Below are 21925 nucleotides of genomic sequence, written 5' to 3' on the forward strand. Positions count from 1 at the left end.
TGTTAAAGGATAACAATAAGGCCATTCAAAAATGTTTCAATATCAAATATAAGATCATTGGTATTGATTCCCCAGCTTTGAGTTTAAAAACAGAAAAGTATTTCACTTATAATTTAGCATTTTAAACTTGTCTAAAATGAAAGCAAAGCTTCCAAGAAACAGCCTCAGCCAAAATTCAATCTTGTATCTCACAAGTGTGATACCAAAATTTAAAAGAGAAAAACCTAAGGTGTTTAGAGTATTTTAAACTGAAGTTTTTATTTATGATAGCAAAGACACAACTTAAAGTTTTCTACCAAATTGGACTATTAGCTAAGCTACAACCTTTCTTCTACACAGTGTGATTGTGAAAGAGAAATTAAAATTTTAAATAAATGCCTGCCCAGGATACCCACCAAGACCAGGCAGACATGTCCATATCTGGACAAACCTGGTAACAGAACATTCCCTCCTTTGTGTAAGCCACACTTGTTTAATTGACGGCCTTACAATATTAACGAGATCGCATAAACTCCCTCAGCAACCTGTGAAATCTGGTTTCAAAGAATAAACAGCAATGCAAACTTGACCAAGTTTCCCAACTGTGATATTTGAGGATAAGATGTAAAAAATGAGAGAAAGATAAGAACAAATGTTCCAAGGAGGCCAAACGATGTATTTGAAGGTCCATAGGTAAGAATGCATTGTATATTCCAGTATCTAAAAGAAGTCCAGAATGGTTTAAACAGAAATAAAGAGGCAACAATTTGGAATCAAACTATTTTTTACCATAAAATCATGAAGAGAAGCAGGATCATCTTTCAAAACCTGTAGGATTAAAACTAAGAAAAATTCTTGTTTTGTAACTCAGTGCGAAGAGTATTTCCCAACCAAAATTTCATAACATAAATTTCTTCTATGTGATCTTGGATATACTAAAGAAAACTACAAAATGTAGATATATAACTATATATGTCAATTTGGGGAGCCAGAGAAAAAAGGTACAAAATCTTGAAATTTTGTTAACAGTTCTCAATCTATTTTCTTTATTCCAACATACAACATATTGCAGAGGTAAGAATTATTGTAAGAATAAGGAAGGGAAAGGTTAAACATAATATAATGAATAAATCCTAACAACTAAGTGAAAAGAAAAAGAAGAAAATTATTCCCTAATAGAATAAACCCAAACTTCATTTTTATTTTAATGGCTATATTATTCAATAAATGGTTTAAGGAAACTGCTATCTGCTTTAAAAACAATTTTTAAATGCTCATCTTTCAGAATATGTGAACTGTTAAGATGAAATCAAACATAAGAAAATTTAAGTGGATATTTACTTGCCTGATCTCAGGAAGGAAAAAAAAAAAGCAAAAGCAAATTCACAAAAATTAAAATACCAATTACAGTACTCTCTTGTACCACAACAAACATATACTAATAAAATAAAAAACAAAATCAATTACTCCACATAAGTACAGAACTACAAAGAAATGAATAGTTTTCAAAAGATAAAAGGTTTTAAATGATCTTTAGAGAGATATAAAAATGTTTGTAGAAGCATTATGCATAACATTCAACATATTTATTATGATTCAGACGTAAAACATCCCCCTAAAGTTTCATGTGTTCAAAGATGAGCTTTTGGAAGGTGACTGGATCAAGAGGGCATACCCTGTGGAGTAAATGGTCCTGGCCACTGCTTTTCTGATGCTCTTCCCCTGTGCCTGTTTCTGGATGACCATAAGGTGAGCAGCTTTGCTCCGCCTCATCCTTTCACCACATGTATCTGCACTGCAACTGGCAGACTTCTGAAACTTTAAGCCAAATACACCTCTCCTCCTGTCCCAGCAATAGGAAGGCTGACTGATAACATAAAAATTATCCAAATGCACATCTACAGCAAAATGGGCATTAGCATTGTCACCGAGTGCAATCCGATACAATAAACAAACCACAACTGCACGACATAGCTGATTCACACAAACAGCACTCGCTCGAGTTCAAAAACAGACAAAACTAACCTGTGAATAATGAAGGATTAGTCCCTCAAAAGACAACAGGGGCTTCCAGATGGTAAACAACTTTCTGATTCTTCAGCTGGGAACTAGTTACTCAAGTGTATTCATTTTTCAAAAGTTCACCTTGCTACCCACTTGATGATTTGTGGACATTTCTGTGAATATACTGTATTTCAAAAAGGAAACTATGAAACCATAGTTGTTGCTGTGGCCAAGGGTATGTTAGGTATATATACTAGTAGAACTCTTTAGAAAAGTATAGTAACGTATCTATGTCCGAAAACTCTAGGATTATATAAAGTGACAAAAATATGGCATATGTTTAAATGTAAAATTTATGCACAGGTTTAAATTTTTAAAAAACATTACAATAAAAGACACATTGCCATTATCGTCCTTACTCCATTTCACCTTGGAACCCACCTTATCCCGTTGTTCTTCCCACTTTGTAAAGCACTTTTTAAAGTCCTCTTTGTGGTACCTCCACGTCTTGAATCAATTCAAACCATTTACATTTCGTGGTCATTTTGACTTTGGAGAAGAGCAAAGTTGCATGACGCCAAAGTCACTGAACAAGGTGGATGAAGGTGCACTGCAATATTTTTATGAGACTGCCTTTGGTTGGATGGCACTTATCAAAAACATTCACCATACTTTTTAATCACACCTCTTAAAGACAGTCAGGAAAGAGGACTTCCAGAACTGCTTCAGGAAGTGGAAGAATCATGGATTAAGCCTGTGAAGCAAAGGCAAGTATTTCAAGGGGAATTAATGACAATGTATTTTACTGTAATGGATTTTATTAAACTTCCACTGTAGTTTTAATCACCTTTCTAGAGCACTATCTTAAAAGTTTTCAGCAATTAAACTAACTTCATTTCATATACTCAGAGCCCAAAGCTCCTTGTATTCAGTAATATCAGGAACACCAGGTTTCTGTCATACATAAAAACCACACACACTTACAAATAGGAATAACTTTCCGTTGCTTTCAAATTAATAAATTTGCATAAATAGTAAATGCCTTTAATCCCAGTTGGGAGTCTTAACTGAGTTCCTCATGTCTTCAATGATTCTCAACTTGCCTGTACATGGAAATCATCAGAGATTAAAAAAAAAAAAATGAAACAAAAACTTCTATCCCTGCATCAGTGATTTGATATAATTGTTCTCAGATTAAGAATCATCACTCTCAAAGAGTGTCAACATCACTTGGGTCTTGTAAAAAATGTAAATTCTCAGGCTACACTACAATAGAAAGAATTCTGGGAGTGTGGTCCAGAAACAGGTATTTTAACAAGCCCTCAAGATACAAAGTTTAAGAACCATGGTTCAAGTGTGTCTTAGTCACTTTCTCAACTGGAACGTAGTATCTGACACCCACATTTTTGGTTTGGTTTTGTTCGGTTTTGCACGGCGGGATTGAACTCACAACCTCGCACTTGCCAGGCTGACAGCATCACTTAAAGAAGAGGTTTATTTTGTATCACATGTTCAGCAGGTTTAAACACAGCCACAGCATGGCCGAAAGGTCCGAGTGGAGGAAAGGTGCTCACCTCACTGAGGAGCTGAGTGAAGGGAGGAAGTGGGGAAGGAGATCTAGCCTGCCAGGTCATGCCCGGAACATCTTGCATCAGCCAACCAGCCCCCACTTCTCACCTCATGATTCAATCAGCTCCCAGAAGCCCGCCCTGTAACACCATGAGGGCCTTGGGGGACATCTAGATTCAAACCATAATGAACTGCTTCAGGAAGTTTGTATGTAAAATTTGGTATTTATCTTTTAGGGGAGACCGTCCTTATCTTTCATTAGATTCTTGAAACCAGGGACAACTCAGCTTACTTCAGCAGTTTTCAAAGTGTGGTCCATGGACCCCAGGTGGTCCTTTAAACCTTATTTGGGGGTCTGAAAAGTTAAAATTATTTGCATAATAATACTAAGATGATTTGGCCTTTTTCACTGTCAATACAGTGACAATGCATGATTTTGTAACATCACGTGTCAGTCATTTGGAAAATGTTTGCCTGGTGTTCATAATAATAGAAAAGCAATGGCAGGTAAAACCAACGACACCTTGGCATGAACCAAGGCACCAAGAGCAAACAGTATTATTAGTCACTGTTCTCTTCACTACCAGGTCTCATAGTATTAAAAGAAATTTCTCTTAAGACTCTCCTTCATGAAAATAGCAACATTAATTTTATTAGATTTTAATAAATTGTAATAAAATGTCTTAATATTACTGTCACCAAATGAGAAACACACTAAGCACTTCTAATGCATACCAAAGTATGACTGTCTTGAAGAAAAAGGCATATGCGAGACTGCAGCCCTTTCAGGGGGAGAACCAGCAGTGTCTCCTGCAATCCACACCATGTTGGAACTTAGGACTCTGGGAAGCCAAGCAAGCAGCTTTCCCTGGTATGTGGTGAAGGTGGAGCCAACTGCAGCCCTTCCAGGGGGAAAACCAGCAGCAGCTCCTGAGATCCACACCATGTTGGAACTGAGGATGCTGTGAAAACAAATGACCATCCTGCCTCCCTGCTAAGCAACAGTAAACCTACTGCTACATGGCCTAGAGTCAAATATCCCACTTCCCCTTTCCTCCTTCTCCTCCTCCTCCCCGCCCATTAGCAAGTGGGAACCAGAAATCTGAGCATCTCCTGGGAGATTGACCACAGCAAATAAGGAGGACTTCCTTCTACCATTTCTTTGAAGGCAAATATTTTTATTACTGTTTTGCTCTTTTCTGATTAATGGTACTGCTCTATTCAATATTCTGTTTGGGTAAGTTCTATAGTGTTGTATATTTCATCTCATTTTGATATATGTGATTGAAAGAACAACTATTATAAAGATAACAAATATACTGTGATACCTATTACTGTTATCCCGGTAACCTGCTGTGAAGTTCTGTACCAATTTCACTGTACGATCTTAGTTGGCTTTATTCTGACTTGTTCTGTTATATACTTTCAAAATAAAATTAAAAAAAAAAAAACGCATATGCAACTGTCTGAACTCAGTTTGATCTCTATATTTTAGAGACATTTTATCAAGAATGAACAAACTGAGTCTGTCATTCCAAACCTCTAACAATATTCATCCCCAATAATACAAGTTTGTAAGCAAAAATTTTAATTTGTAACATTTGCATCTGCCACCATAATAAGCTTAACAGTTTGCTGGTATTTAAATATTTTTCCAATAAGTCTGGTGGTGATGTGAATAAATGTGCTTACTGTTTTTATTATAAAGTGCAATGTATTAACATTTGGGACTTGGATACTTTCTGAAACAGTATTTTTTATGTGGCCAAAACATGTAACATATTTGAGCTTCATTGCATAAAATTTTAAAGTATGTAGCAACATTTTAAAATAGCAAAAGTATTAAAAATTCACTGAAAAGGCTTCCGAGTCCACATTGCAGTTAACCTTTAGAAAGCTCTTACTTCATCAAATTTGGGTATAGCATCAAAGAAAAAGAACCATGTGTATAGTTTGGATCTGAAATGTCCCCCAAGGCTCAGGTGTAAAAAGCTTGGTTCCCAGCTGGTGGTGCTATTGGAAAGTAGCAGAAACAACAGATGGGGCACTGTTGGAGGAAACAGTTGGAGGAAACAGGTCATCAGGGACATGCGAGGCTGCATGGAGCCCTGGCCCCTTCCTCTCTCTTGCTAGTCTGAATGCTGTCAGATGAGCATATGCTCCACCATGATGTTTTGACTCACAACAGACCCAAAAGCAACAGCGTCCAGTGACCAGGGATTGAAACCATGAGCCAAAATAAATCTTTCCTTAAATTGGTTTTCTCAGTTATTTTATCACAGCAGTAGGAAATTTGAGTTAACCCTTGATTATCTGGAAATATATTAAAATATTCCCTCCTTTTCCAGTTACATTATCTGTTTGAAGAAAGATTTCCTTATCTACTTTAAACAATAACACTACAATAATTATAGGAAGTAGTACATCATGAGAATTCAGCAAGTCAGACAAAACATAAAATAATGCCTTTCTTAAGTTTTTTGTTAAATTAGTATTTATTCTAAATTATGAGTTTATTATTTTTATTTCTATTTTAATTGTTAATGTAATAAATCTCCATAGACATAACCCACTTAACAATAGTTCAGTCAGTTATAGTGATCCCCAGTTATTCACTTTAGGTCTCTGCCATTTCACTTATCTATGGTCACAGTCTGAAAATATTTGATGGAAAACTCCTAGAACAAACAACTCATACATTTAAACTGCACACTATTCTTAGTGGTGTGATGAAATTTCATGCCATCTGCTCTCTTCTGCTCAGGGACAAGAATCATCCTTTGTCCAGAATATCTATGCTGTATGTATTACTGTCTATTAGTAGCCATCTCAACTGTCACAGTATCAGAGAGCTTGTGTTCATGCAACCCTTAGTAAAAGGTGAAAGCTATCAATTTAATAAGCAAAGAGATATTCTGAGAGAAGAGAAAGACTGCATTACCCTAACTTTGATTATAGTATACTGCTGTAATTGGTCTGTATTATTGTTAATCTCTTACTGTATCTAATTTATAAATTAAACTTTACCATATAGGGGATATATACATATATGAGGAGTTCAGTACTACCTGGCTTCAGGCATCCCCTGGGGGGTTGGAACCTAAAGGTAGGTCAGACCGGTATACTTTTAAGAGTACAAAAAAGCCCAGGAAACAAAAGGTTTAGAGAATCATGCATTTGACTACAAGCGTCCTCACGGATGGGAAATAATGCCATTCTCCTGCTGTTGGTCCTTACGGCAGGACTATTTATCAAGCTGCAACTGAACTAACTATACAACTGTACGGTTTCTGCCAATCCTGTGGAAAGAGGCGGAGGGAATAAAATATGTTATGGAATTTTACCCACCACTATTAATTAAGCAAGTTTCATGACACTCATTTGAATTTCCATAATACTTCCTTAATGCCTTATTTCACACTGCCAAAGAACTACAGTGACTCCCAGAAATATGTGTCCCCCTCAATATAACTACTGAGATTTATTCTACTGAATACAGTTTTCCATACTGCACGTTGGTAATATTAAGAAACGAGTTCTGAAGAGATCAAAATGTGAACTACAACATCATTCCTTTTTATTTTTAAATGTGGTAAAATATACATAAAATTTACCATATTAACAATTTTAAGTGCACTGCAGTTCAGTATATCACATATTTTCAAACTGTTGTTACTGCTGTTTCATTTAGTGTTCCCAAAGTTTCTTAGTTCGACTGTTTGAGTCAGAAGATACAGCAAAAGTTACCTTCCAAGATTTTCTTAACCATTTTAAGTAGTCTTTTAAAGGAAAGAGTTGTGAATATATCCTATTTAATTAAAAGCCTCCTCAAAGATTATTAACAATCATATTTTTATGTTTTTAAAACAATTGAACAAAAGATGGTCTAGAATTCTAATTACAAATGTTTCATTCCTTGCTTATTAAAAAGTTTTACTTTGCTTAGAGAAAGGGCTGAGGAGAAATACACTCAAATCACTACCAACTGCCTTAGTGAGATGATGAACTACTTTTACCCTTATTGTCTAAAATTTGAAACATTAGTTTTATTAAGAGAAAACCAATCTGGGAAAGCAATAACTGCCAAATTACAAAATAACTCACGATATAAATTTTATTTATAACTTTCCATTTGATTTTCAGGCATCTAAATGGGAATTTAAATTGGCACTATCATTTGATAGCTGTGTGAAGTTGGAGTTTGTTGTCAAAGTAGACTACTATATAAAAATTATTATCTATACATTTAAGAAAATCAGAATATCAAAAGTCAGAAGTCACTTGATCAAGTATTTTATAGAGCACCAAACAAGCAATTCACTGACTAAACGATGAAGCTCTCTTATTATAAAACCCAAATGTATCTGCTTTCATAAAATTCTAACAGAATTATAGTTACATATCTCAATAATTATATTTTTATAAGCACTGCTTTAGGAGAGACGGGTAACTCACTCTAAAAAGTCAAAAGAACTGTTTTCTGAAATGAGAAAATTTTCCTGCAAAGAAGAAAAGCATAACTTGGCATCTCTTTGCAAGGTATTATTGAAGAACAGGTAAACATATACATTAAGTACAATCTTATGAATCTCTTTCTTGAAAAATTTTTTTCCACAGTTAACAGGAAAATAACTCAAACATTTGGAAAAGGAGACTGACTTTTAATATATTAGAGCTAGGGAGGTATAGTGATCTTTTCAGTATCTACCTATCAAATATATACCCTAGCTAGCCATTCACAAGTACAGTTCACTAGGCATTGGAAGATTTCATTTATTTTTAAACTGCTGTATAACTGATAATGTAGAGATAATAGCTTTTAAGTGTTTTAGGTCCATCAGTAAATTCAAAACACCTTTTTATGAGTTTGTACTACTTCTAGTTTAGGGAAATCACCTGCTAACCAGCGAAATTTTTTTCATTTTGAAAAGAAAGATACCACTGGAAAAAACAGGAGTGGTACATGCAAATAAACAAACAAAAAAAACAAAACTCTGCCTGCCACCAACCAGCCATTTTACTTGTACACTGAAAGACAAGCGAAGACATTTTATATCACTTTATTTCTGCCTTTCTATTAATGTAAGACAAAAAAGGTTCTTGTGTTTAAACTGAATGAAAAATGAGCAAACAATCCAAAACAAAAAATAAAAAACAGACTCAAATAAAAAAAAAAAGAAAGAAAGAAAAAGGTTTACGATCAGGCTACTTTGATTTTAAACAGACACCTCAACAAACAGGAAGAACAAGCTTCCACCAAAAAAAAAAAAGCCCAGCAACTCACCATGGGGACAAGTGATCTTGAAAATCTGATGAAGCCTTAAAAGCAATGAGGACTCAAAAGCGCAATACTCAAAAGCTTCCCTCAATCACTCAAAATCAAAATGGTTTTTTAAAACAATTAGTTATCCTGAGCAGCTACACTTGACAAGAACACCATCCCTACTTATTTTTCCCCCCAAGATACAGTATGTTATATTCAACAATAAACTGCCCCCTTCTCCAGGCTCCTTCTTGTGTACACTTCGCTTGCCTTCTTAGTACACCATTAGTACACGGGTGGAAGCTTCAGTGGTTCTCACACTACAAACCCTCTTCACCTCGACTGAAAACGGAACTCATATTAACTCACATGGGATCTTAGCCCATTTTCTGCTATATTTACAGCAGAATACAGATACAAACAATAAAAACTTAAATGATAACTTTACTTTGTACACAGTTCTGGAAGCTGAAAAGTCCAAGATCAAGGGGCCATATCTGGTCAGAGCCTTCCTGCCTCTCATGACACAAAGGCAAAGAAACTGGCTCCACTCATCTTTTTTATTAAGAACTCAATACCTAGATAACTGAACCACTCCCACAATAACAGCACTAACCACCTGCTAAAGGTGTCACTTCTTACCACTGTTACAATGGCAATTACATTTCAGCATGAACTTTGGAGGGAACACTCAAACCATAGCACACAGTACAGTTAATGGTCTCCTAACACCAGGGTTACAGCTTAACTTCCTGACTTATCTGTCAGAAGAATGAAACACAGGGCAAAGTAACTCCAAGGACGCTGACATATGAAAAACATAACAACTTGAGAAGCAACTATCTCTCTTATTACATCTACTGCGTATTTCATCAACAACCCAAAAGATTATTTTTGTCTAGAGTTTTCCCCCTCCCTTAATCTAAGGTTCATGTTGATGTTTATTTCAAAACCTAACACTGTAATAAAATATATCTTCTCAGAATCATTCACATTCTTTGATTACTTTTCTTCTTCTGGGCTCTAAGGTTAAGATCTCATTTTTTATATATTTATGGCCACAACATGGCATTTGATGATTTGCTTTCTATTTCCCAGCTATAATTCTTGGCCTCTTAACTAAATAAAAAAAAAAATTACTTTAGGTCAGGAAGAAACATCTATTCAATTTGTTGGGGAGGAAAGGAGCACCTACAAGAGAAAAAAGAAGGCAGGTAAGTAGACTAAACTTAACAAAAAGACTTTCGTGTAAATAAGACTATCAAGATGAGATCTTATCTATAAAGGACCTTAGCAGAATAACTGAGTTAAAGATCTGTAGAAACTATCGCGTCTACGTGAACTGAGACACATTTTGTATTTTACACGTTACTATTATGTGAGACAATTCTGCAAATCTTATTGCTGGGAATTCATCCTTCTGTGGCACAGTGTGTATCCAACAGGAGAAAAAAGAAAAAGAGAATTACTCTCAACATCTTGGATCCTAATGTACTCAAAATTACTCAGTAATTAATTTCTCCACAAATGAGTAATGGAAAAACATTGAGGTCAAATCCATACAAAGCTCATACGAATTTGAGCAGAATTCTGTCCCTACAGACAATTAATACATATATCAAAAGAAAGACTACCAAAAGAGATAAAATTATTTTCAATGACTTTAATACACTCCAGAAATAATTCAAAAGAAAAAATTTCAACAAAAAGTTAAACAAAAAAAAGAATACAAAAGTGAAAAACTACCACAAGCAATGCTTCATCAGTGGGTTAGCAAACTACAATCCATACACCAAATGACCATTTTATATTTGTGTAAATAGTTTTACTGAAATACAAGCACATATTATGGATTAGCTGTAGACATTTTCCTGGTATAAAAGCAAAGCTAAGTAACTATGATAAAGACTATATTGCCCACAAAGTCTAAAATATTTACTTTCTGCTATTTACATAAAATTTCTCAACACCTGCTTTATGAGACACAGAAGAGAAAGAGAGGGCAGAAGGTACTGTTACAGTTTCACAGGCAGAGATTTCTATTTAGAACAATGAAAAAGTTCTGGAAATAGATGTGATGATGCTCACACAACATGGGAAAAGCATTTTTAAAAGGGTAAAATGGTACATTTTTCATGTATTTCCACAAAAAAAAGGGCAAATGATAAATTTAGAAGTTAAATTTGTAATATACATAAAAATGAGAAACAGAACAAATACTAAAAAGTACTTGAGAAAATTTTTCTGAGATAAAAGGCCTCTGAAAGTATGTAAAGAAAAGGAATATTGTGGTCCTGACTATACACCAGGAGAACAACTAGACTTCCATGGAAGGGAGAGGCAATTCTTTGGACATCCACAGGAAAAAAGGTAAAAGGAAACAGCTTAGCAAAAGGCAGTCAACATTAATAATTTTTACCTGAAGAAAATGGAGTATCATCTTAAGAAAGAAAATTAAAACCCAAGACTAAGGCAGTAACTGTTGACAGCATAAAAACTTCTTAAGGGAAAAATATCCAAGACAGCTTCCTAAGTAAACTCTAAAGAACAAGTGATAAACCATCAACACACTGCATTTAAAACAGAGAAACAGGATAACTAAAAATCACAGTGAGTTACAGTTTTTTAAAAAATGTACTACCTTATGAGACACACTGCCATTAAGCTCCTCAGCACAGTCCCTATTGGCTTTGAACAAACTCACGCACGGTTCTTGCCACTTTCTGAAGCAGTCCTGTAAGTCTTGTTTCATGTCTCTACAAGGTATGATCAGACTATGGTGACGGCGCTGCCACGTGCCACCCAGCAGAAAAGCAGGCTCCTGAAACCATGACCTTTCCAACCTCACGCACTGTATCTGGCATCATGGGACTTTCGGCTTTTCCCCAAAGTCAAAATGACCATGAAACATTAATATTTTCAACTGATTCAGGACATTGAGGCAGCAAAGTAAGGACACAAAAGAGAACTTCCACAACTGGGTCAGAAAAGGTAAGACCCATAGTAAATGAAATGTATGTGTTCAAAGTAAAGGGAAGTGATAACAGCCATGTCTTTTACACAGTAAGTTTTTTAAAAACCTTTTTAAACATTCACTGTATATTTTATCATACCACACAGATAGGGCAGTAGTATCTACTGCTGTATAGTAAACTATTCCAAAATGTAGTGACTTACCAAAACCAGCACCACTTATTTCTGGGGATTAACTGAGTGTTAGCTAACCCTCATTACTGAACCCTCAGTAAAGTGGGAATGAGGAAGGCAGCTTATTTGGGTAGCTGGCAGTGAGTGGATACCGGCTATAAATTTCACTGCAGAATGACTTGCTCCTCCTCTACATGTTTTTTTTTCAAAGTATGATGACTTAGGCTCTAAAAGTGAGAATTCTCAACACACAACAGTAAAATTTTCAGATCTCTGAGGGCTCTTGTGTTGCACAGCATTACTTCTGCCTCACTGCATTCTTCTCACCAGATGTGAGACTGACTGAAACACAAAGAGACGGGGTAGACTGCATCTTTTGATGAATGGTGTGGAATATTCCTAATCTAAAAATGCAAAATCCAAAATGCTCCAGAACATGCTGCTTTGAAATTTTCATACCATACAAGTCCCTTTAATGCATAAAATTAAAATACTGTGTAAGATTACTTTCAGGCTATGTGTGTAAAGTACATATAAAACATATTTTAATTTTGTGTTTGGGTTTAATCCAAACAAAATATATGCAAATATTCTAAAATCTGGAAAAAACCCCAAAAGAGACAAACTCTGGTCCCAAGTATTCTAGATGAGAGTTACTCAATCTGTAAACAAAGGGAAAGAATATATAGCAGCCACCTTTGGGGACTACCTACCATAAAAACATTTGTAAAACTAATATAAAACTAAATGACATTCATAAAATAATGCAATGGCTCTGTTTCCTCATAATGTAGAACAAACGATACAGCAAAAAGGCAGCATATGCCAGGAATGTGTCTTCAATAAGAATGTTGGTTGCATACATTATTTTGAGACTATGAGCACATATTACAGGATGAAGCAGATAATTAATCATGTAATATTCTAACTCTATAATTCCCTAGATCCTTGAGAACTAGATGTCTCTTTGGAAGAAATGATAGATGGATGTAAGAAACAAGAGGTTAAGTAAAAATCTTGTAGTTCTGAATTTGAATTGAAAATGTCAAAATAGCTAAAAAGGTAAAGTAAGTCAGACTGTCAGTCTTTTAAAAAGCACCATTCAAATATATAGTATTTCTAATAGACACCCTTTGTGAAGACCCAGATAAGCTGAAAGTAAATGGCTGGAAACAATATACCATTTTCATAGCAAGCAAAAAAGACACATTTATACTTGCCTATCTGATCAAATATTCTTAAGAAAAAGAATATTAACTAGAGATGTTTCATGATGATTTAAAATTCAATGCAAGAGTCAAAGAAGACATATACTATGAACTTCAGAAAGATATATATCATGAACTAAGTTCTTATGCTCCCCAAAATTCCTAAGTTAAAATCTTAACCCGTAGTGTGACGGCGTTAGGAGGTGGGGTCTTTGGAACACAATCAGTTCATAAGAGTACAGCTCCATAAATGGAATTAGTGAGTTTATAAGAAAAACAAATAAGACAGTGGTCATCTGCACACAGTTTCCCTTTCCTCTTCTCTTTCTCTGCTTTCTAACTTACGAGGAATCAGTAAGAGGCTGGCAATCTGCAATCCACAAGAGAGCCAGAAGCCAACACTTCCAGCCCCTAGGAGAATGAGAAATACATTTTGTTGTTTTTAAGTTGCCCAATCCACTGTACTTCCATAGCAGCCCAAACTGATTAAGATAACACACAGTCATGTGACTGTTTACACCCACCCACAGAGCTTAAAAATGTGTGGGGACATATACTTGGCATGCACAAGACTCTGGGGTGCCACAAAATAAATAAGAAATAAATTTTTAAAAATGCATCAAGTGGATATAATTAGAAAAACAATTTTAGCTAGACAGCTTAACCCCTTTCTCAGCAACTGAATAGAACTGTATAAAAACATCAATAAGACAAAAGGGATCTCAACATTTTCAATTACCTTATTTTAATTAATATTGACAGAATATAACAACTGCAGAATATATATTCTTTTTAAAAACAGGCTCAAAAATAAAGCAAATGCTGGGCCAGAAAACAAAGGCCTCAATAAAAATGGAAGGACTGAAATCATAGAACATATATCCACTGACTGCAAATGAAATTAGAAATCAGTAACAGGATATCTAAGAAACTCCAAGTATTTCAAATTAAACAGCACAATCCTAAATGATCCATTGGTCAAGGAAGAAACCACCGAAGAAATTTTAAAATACTTTAAACACAATGATAATGAAAATATAGCACCTTAAAACATGCTGGATATGTCTTATCCAATGATTCAACAGAAATACTGCAAAATAATGATTTCCAGTTTTAAGAAACTAGAAACTAGAAAATGGGCTGGTGAAGCAGCCAGATCTCAGCACTCTGGGATAGTAAAGCAGGAAGATCACAATTTTAAGTCCAGCCTGGGTAACTAAACAACTTAGTTAAGACCTGTCATGTATGTACACACACACACACATGATTTATGGTTTTTAAAAGGGCTATGTGTGCAAAGGGCCTATTCAATCCCTGGGGCCACAAAATGAAAAGGACAACAAAGTCAATGATTCTTCATTAAAGGCAGCTTTTAAGAACACCACCCACCATCCAGTGATTTCCGAATCTGGTACACAGTCATGAGTTGCAGAAAGACATCCTAGTGATGATTATAATGTAGTTGAAAAGTTCCTACTGCCCAGTAATATCATAGGTACAGTAAGGCCACAACACTTTACCTGTGTATCTGTGGTAATCGTGGAAACAAACATTGCAACACCAGTCCTACAAAACTGTAGCACAATTATGTACTAGATGGTAATAATAAACAAGTATGTTACTGCAGTTACTACCCTATTTTTTTTATCATCTTAGAATATATGTTCGTATTTTTTATCTTTTTTTTTTTTTGGTACCAGGATCTAACTCACAACCTTGTGTTTGCCAGGCAGGCACTGTGCCACTGAGCCATATTCCTGGCCCTTATTTATTTAACAAAAATAAAAATAAATAAATAAAAATTTAAAACCCAGGTCCTTGAGGAAGATTCCAGAACAGCAGAAGATGCAGCTTAGGTTCTCACCCCTAAAACCTTCCAGTGAGACCAGATGTGGAGGTGGAAGACAGTCACAATGATGATCCTGTCCATGGGTGTGTCTAGTTTTTCACAAGAAAGTTTAAATGAATGATTTTTTTAACTAAAAAATAAAACCAAAGGGAAATAGAAAAAAGCTTATAAGAACATAAAGAATGAAAAGTTTTGTACAGTTGTACCACATTTAGGCTCAGTATTATTACAAGTCAAAGTTTAAAAACTTGAAAAGCTTATAAAGAAAAACATTACATAATACCTGACATTAATTTACCGCTGGGGGAAAAGACAACATCAGTTTAGCATGACCTTTACATATGCAGTTACCAAAGTCTACAGTAGTACAGAGCAAGTAATTCCTAGGCCTTCAGTTCACTCACCACTACTCACCAACTCATCTAGAACAACTGCCAGTCTTGTAAGCTCCATTCCTAGAAGTGCCCTACATAATATTTTAACTGTACATTTTCGATATTTAAATACAGAAATATCTACCACTGTGTTACAGTTCTCTGCAGTATTCAGTGTAGCAGCATGCTATGCAGGCTGGTAGCACTGGAACAATAAGCTACACCAGTGGTGGTGAACCTTGTAGATCTTAAAGATAAACAGCTGGCTGCAGCATGCATGCCACAGGTTCACCCCACAGGGCTACACCTGATAGCCTACGTGTAAATTAGGCTACATCACAGAGGTTTGTGTAAGCATACTCTGAGGTTCACATGTGATGAAATCACCTAATGATACCCAAACAAACAAATAAATCCCAAACAAATCCTACCATTTAGCAACAAGTGACTTTTATATTATGTCTTTGTGTATGGCCTAGACCAACTGATGTTCTTACAAACAAGACTCAACAAAAATGATGAGATTTTAAGAGGGCTCTGGACAGCCTCTCTTGCTCTCTCCCTTCTCGGCTCTGTCTAAAGTCATGTGATGTATTGCAATCTGCCCTAAAAAACAGGGAGCCCTCAATCCAATAATCTCTGAGAGACCAGGCGTGACGGTGCACACTTGTAATCCCAGCACTCAGGAGGCTGAAGCAGAAAGATCACTGTGAGTCAGAGATCAGCCTAGACTACAAAGTGAGTTCAAGGCCAGCCTGAACAGCATAGTGGGGGTGGAAAAAAAGAAAAAGAAACATCTGAGGAACTGAATCTTGTTAACATCAGGACATTTACCTACTACCTAAAAGGCCCAACAACTCTAATATTAAGTACTTGTCAGAGAAAAAAAAATCTATAATACAAGAAGAATCTTTAAGAATATTCGTATCAGCTTGATTCATAATAGCCAGAGCTAGAAGCAACCTACAAGTCTTAGCAAAAGAAGAGATGAACTGCATACAGTACCTTCATGAGATGAAATCTACTCAGCAGTAATTAGGAACTACTGACACATGCTATGTCAAAAATATTATGCTGGGCAAAAGAAGTCTTTCAGAAAGAGTATGTTTGTTTGATTCCATTTATGTGAACTCCTAAAACAAGCAATTCTGAGTGTGTGTGTGTGTGTGTGTGTGTGTGTGTGTGTATGTGTGTCTGTGTGCGTGTGTGTGTGTGTGATGGCAGTACTGGAAATAGAATCCAAGGCTCTGACACTGACCTACATCTCTGGCCCTTTTTAATCTGAAGCAAGGTCTTGCCAAGTTGCCCAGGCTGGCTTGAACTCAAGATACTCCTACCTCAGCCTCCCAATCCATACGCCATGTCCAGCTAAAATAGGAACAGTGGTTGTCCAAGGGGCAGGAGTAAAGGATAAAAGCTAAGAGGCATGAGGGAACCTTCTGTGGTTGTAATAACTTTCTGTAAGGATTTGAGTTATGTAAGTGTTTGCATTTTCAAAACTCAGTGACTGTATCATAAGATTTGCCCCAATAAGTCTTTAGGGCAGCTCCACAGATGCCTGCAATTTACACGGACCGTGCATTAAAAAGCTGATAAACAGAGGGATATATAAGCAAATAGTATGTAGTAGAAATTGTAGTGTCGTACTTTATGTAAGCATTCCTCTACTGTTTGACAGTTTGCTTGTTATCAATTTCATTATTACAGCCTTTTCCCAAAAATGATAGCATTAAGGCAAAAAGTAAACTTCGGACAAAATTCTAATTCAAGGTTCTATTGTCAATGTTTTAGAGATTCCTTAAGGAACGTATAAAACTTACAGAAAACAGTAACAGATAATCTAATTTATAACCAGCAACTTTTGGTCTAGGGAGATATCTGTGAAATTAGTCCTTAAAAAAAAAAAGTTACCAGATTAGATTCTTAGTACCCAAAATAGGACACTTACTTGAAAACATAATCAAGAACAACCTTCCCACAATAAAAAACACAAAAAGATTCAGCACTAAACATCTGGGTTTTTTGTTTTTAACCCACTGGTGGGCAACAGTTTAGAAGACAAGAGTTTCCCACTAGGAAAAAAACATTTGTACTGAGGAAAAAGCAAGTGTGGTCATGCTGAAAAATAAGGGTCTGTTGAGCAGCCTCTGTAGGGCTAAATGTATTCTTCAAAAGATGATGAAACTAGAATGTATATTTTGCTAGTTTTGATACAAAGCACCTCAAATTACATACTATAAAGCAAGTCAAATGTTAATTAATTACTAAAAGCCTATGTCAAACATTTTCAACCTGAAGTTCATATTATGAGATCTCAGAATTTAAGACTTTGTTGAAAATCTGGAAAAAAAAATCTTATCTGAACTTTTCTATTAAAAGAAAAAGACCTCATCAAAATTGTATTGGTCCTTTAGCAAAATTACATCACTGTGAGGAAATGAACTAAAGAGATGCTATCGCTCAAAACTGGTACTATATTTCAAAAGACCTTTGAGTGCTGTACTTTGAACAACAAAAAACCAGGATCGACAACCTTATCTGTAGAAAATAAAGTCTCTTATAAACTCTAGTCAACAAGAAAAAGCTGGACCAATTTGATATGATCATTCTGTGATAAATGTGGAAACATCAACAACAGAAAATGAAGTTCATGCCCTAATTATGAACAGGACGAGTCCATTATTAACGTAGTTCTCTTTTACAACTCTCTTACATATACTACTGCTCAGATAGTAACATTAAGGCATACGTTTAAATAAAACCAGGTTTACTCAAAAAGTAATTAATTAATTCTACTACTAGAAAGAATAGGGTTGTCGTCATGGGAACATAGTCACAAGGACTTAAATAGGATTTAATGTCATTCCTGAAGACTTTAAAAATGGTTTCATCTCATGCTACAGAACTGTAAAATCATTTTTAGACTACATGTTATTCCTTCCAACATTTGCTTGACCATCTAGGCTCTCCCCTGTACATTTCCTACTTTAAAAAACAAAATCCCTAATATTCCAAACCCAAAATAACATCCCCTATTATTCCAAAAGATACTATCCAAAAGATACTATTATTCCAAAAGATACTGTACTTTTCCTATCAGTCTAGGTTACACACATTGTGGGATTCTGTTAGTATTGTTGCTTTTTACAACAACTTTTTACAACAATAAATTCCACTTAAATGCCACTTAAAAATTGTGCCAGTATTATACACCTAAGTATTTGCAGAACAAATTAAAGTGTAATTTTGAAAGTTTTCCACCTACGGGACTGTACTGATTTCTTCTCTTTAGAAGTTATTCCATGACAGTTCAATGACTGTAATAAAAACCAGCTATGGGGCAACTGAGAATTCCTTTTAATTACTTAACATACACTTGATGGAAACTAGATTTAACAAAACTTTAAAGTTATATACACAAACAGAAGTGTAATAAACTGAGTACAGGGTATTATGTTTTTATATCATAGAGAACTTTATCACTGTGTTGTCTATTTTCACAATTGTGCTAAAATATATTTTTATAACTAAAAAGTCAGTTCAAAGGTTCTCATAACCACACCATAATTACAAAGTGGTTTTACTGTTTGCATTCAACCTTATTTGGGTACGCATAAAACTCCAAAATTAAAAGTAACGTGCAAACAGAAGATGTAATTTGGAGGATAAGTCTTTTTTATGTGACTAATCTGAAATAAGTAAATTAAACAAACAACAAATAGATATAGCTATTGTTTCTTACAAAAAGATATAGTAATAAATGACAAGATATTTTAAGTGTTAAAGAATACAAAAGTAAGCAACTTGAACTGATTTATAAAATCCAGCCTACACCTTTTATTTAGCCTCAAGAAAAAGAAATGTCATTTCATTTAAAACAAGCAAGACGCTGGAGTAACCAGTTAGATAAAAGCTCATTTATGACCCAATTCACTACATTCCTAATAGTAGTCATTTATAAATCCAGAACAGATCCAGTGACCTAATAATGATTTCCTGTGTTTCTCATGCCATTGGTCATGACCAATTTAAGATTCACAATCAGTATTTGCTAAAACTGAAATGGAATATAACATAAAATATCAAAATATAATACATGTGTAAGAGAAAGTATAGCTGTCCAAAACTTTCAAGTCAGTTGCATGTATGTGACAGCAGAAAATTTATTTCTCAGTATGGCCTGTAATAAAAACTATGTGAAAGCTAGTCTTGTCTATCGTTTCCAAATACTTCGTCCCCAAAACACTGAATAAATTATAAACTCTACATTATAATTATTCACAAAAATGAAAAGCGGCCATAACCCCTGTATAACTTGTAACAGCTTACACTTAATTTTAAAAGCTTTAAAATCAAACTGCCTGAATTCACATCCAAATCTCACTACTTTCTGAGTAAACCTGGTTTTATTTAAACATATGCCTCAATGTTACTATCTGTAAAATGAGAATAACAGTATCTGAGCAGTAGCACATGTAAGAGAGTTGTAAACATGTTCTACTATTAACAGAACAAATTGAAGGAATGACACAAATGTAACAAGAAAATTAACAGAGGCTACCTTTGGTGTGTTGTATTTGATATGTGTGGAGAATGTCTTTTCATTTCGTATAGCTTTCTGTCCTATTTGCATTGTACAACATATACGCAAAGTTCATACTTTTAAAGTAGCGTTCCTAATGCAATTACTTTTATCTTTAAAATCATCGGGAAGAGGTATGTAGACAGCTAGTTTAAGACCCTTCTTTTTATTTTAAATTTGTTTTATTTAAAAACAAAAAGCAACACCAAAATAAAGTGAGGTTCACAATATAGGAATCTGCACTTGTTCTGAAGAATTTACGAATTTACATAGCACATACGGTACTTCTCACTAAATCCTCACACAATCTTAAGTATCATTTTGCCCATGAGAAAACTGAGACAACCAAGATAAGGGAAGCTGTCTTTTACAATGTTACAACTTGACAGATTATAATGTACCAAATATTCTTCTCCGGGTTACTTCATACAAGTATATTTTGTCTCCAAGCAGTCTGGGCGCTCCAGAAACTCAGTCCGTATAAGCACTTCAGGGAATTACTAAGACTACAACAGACACTTGTTGAATTACATTAAAACTTCTTTTGATTTGCACCGTCCTAAACAAACAACCATCGTATAAAATCAAAATAAACCTAACACACAAACAAAACTACACTCTACTCAAGTTTTCACGCTCAGAACTGTAAAAGTTTATTTAAGTCCTCAGATTACTACTAGACTGTCTTGGAATAAGTACTGAGCAATCACTAAAGAATACATTCACACGTCCCCTTTCCACGTCCCCGCCATCCCCGCAAATCTGTCCTCTCCAAGTGTCCAGCTGAGGTCCTAAAAACCATAACCACGCCCCCGTCTTGTCCCCACACAATAACCTGTTTTCTTTTTCCTCTCGGACCACCCGACCGCCATCCCAAAACCCTTGAACAATTCAAAGTCTCTCACCTGCTGCGAAGTGCAGGGGAGAAGACTTCCGGCCAGCCATGTCCTTTGCATTTACGTTTGCAGCGTCCACCAGCCTCTTTACCCGGGACACGTCCCCATTGCGACAGGCCTCCAGGAGTTCGCGTAGGGCCCCGCTCACAGCTGGGACCCCTGCCCCAGGTATCGCTGCCCCAGGCCCCAATGTTGCTGTGGTGCTAACCCCCGCCGCCTCGGGGCTCTCAGCCAAGCTCGATCCAGGGGAGGATGGAGAGGAAGATGAGGAAGAGGTCGGGGAAGAAGAGGACGACGGTGAATTGTTACTGCCCCCGCCTGCTGAGTTGAGAGCGACCCCAACGGCAGCTGAAGCGGAAGCCGCTGGGACCGCCGTACTGGCAGCTACCGTACAAACTGAGCTGGTGGCACTGCAACAGCTGGTACTGTCAACCGGGTCCGGGGATCGAGGCCTGTCGGGCGGATCCCGACTGCCATCCCCCTCCGGCAGCGCTAGGCCGTGCCTCGGGGAGGCGAAAGTGGCCAGGCCCCCAGTCGTGGGGGAAGCTGGGGTGGTCCCCGGGGCCAAACCAGGACTAAGGGGTGGGGGAGGTGGCGGCGGCGGAGCCGAAGCCCCTGGGGCGGGCTGGAGCTGTTGTTGATGATGGTGGTGATGATGCTGAGAGCGACGCGACGCCGCCATCTTCGGACTCCCCCAGCACTGTCACTGCGGCAACGGCCCCACCGCCCGCCCTCACTTCCGACCTCTGGACCAATCAGCACTAGGCGCACAGGAAATGATACGAGGAGTGGGCGGGGTCAAATTGAAGGAGGAAAGTATTGGGAGCTCGCAAAACATCCCGCGAAGGGGGCCTGGCCTTGTGGCTGAGGGGCGGGCTTTGTGGTTCGCTGGCGGGCGGGCTGGAGAGTTTTGAATGCCGGAACCCTCCTCTGCCCGAATAGAAAACTTCCTCAATTTCTCACTTTCAACCTCCATGACCCGCCCTGCCCCGTGCTGTCTCCTAGTCTCCTGTGGTTTTATCTCGCTGCATAGTCAGCTTTTGAAGTTAACTCA

The 21925-nt window shown here is 36.5% G+C and overlaps 1 protein-coding gene across 1 annotated transcript in view; it reads right to left on the bottom strand.

The window, feature by feature from the left end:
- Tnks (tankyrase) overlaps positions 1-21584 on the bottom strand; it is a 171488-nt gene extending 149904 nt beyond the window's left edge. The window contains exon 1 of the mRNA XM_003462614.5: positions 20881-21584. Coding sequence (XP_003462662.1) covers positions 20881-21553 — 673 coding nt within the window. The 5' untranslated portion in view covers positions 21554-21584. The remainder of the gene's footprint in view (positions 1-20880) is intronic.
- Between the last annotated feature and the right edge of the window lie 341 nt (positions 21585-21925).

The sequence above is a fragment of the Cavia porcellus genome, unplaced genomic scaffold (assembly GCF_034190915.1).
Source record: "Cavia porcellus strain 051 isolate PalLab524CR breed Dunkin Hartley unplaced genomic scaffold, mCavPor4.1 scaffold_24, whole genome shotgun sequence".
NCBI classification, from domain to species: Eukaryota; Metazoa; Chordata; class Mammalia; order Rodentia; family Caviidae; genus Cavia; species Cavia porcellus.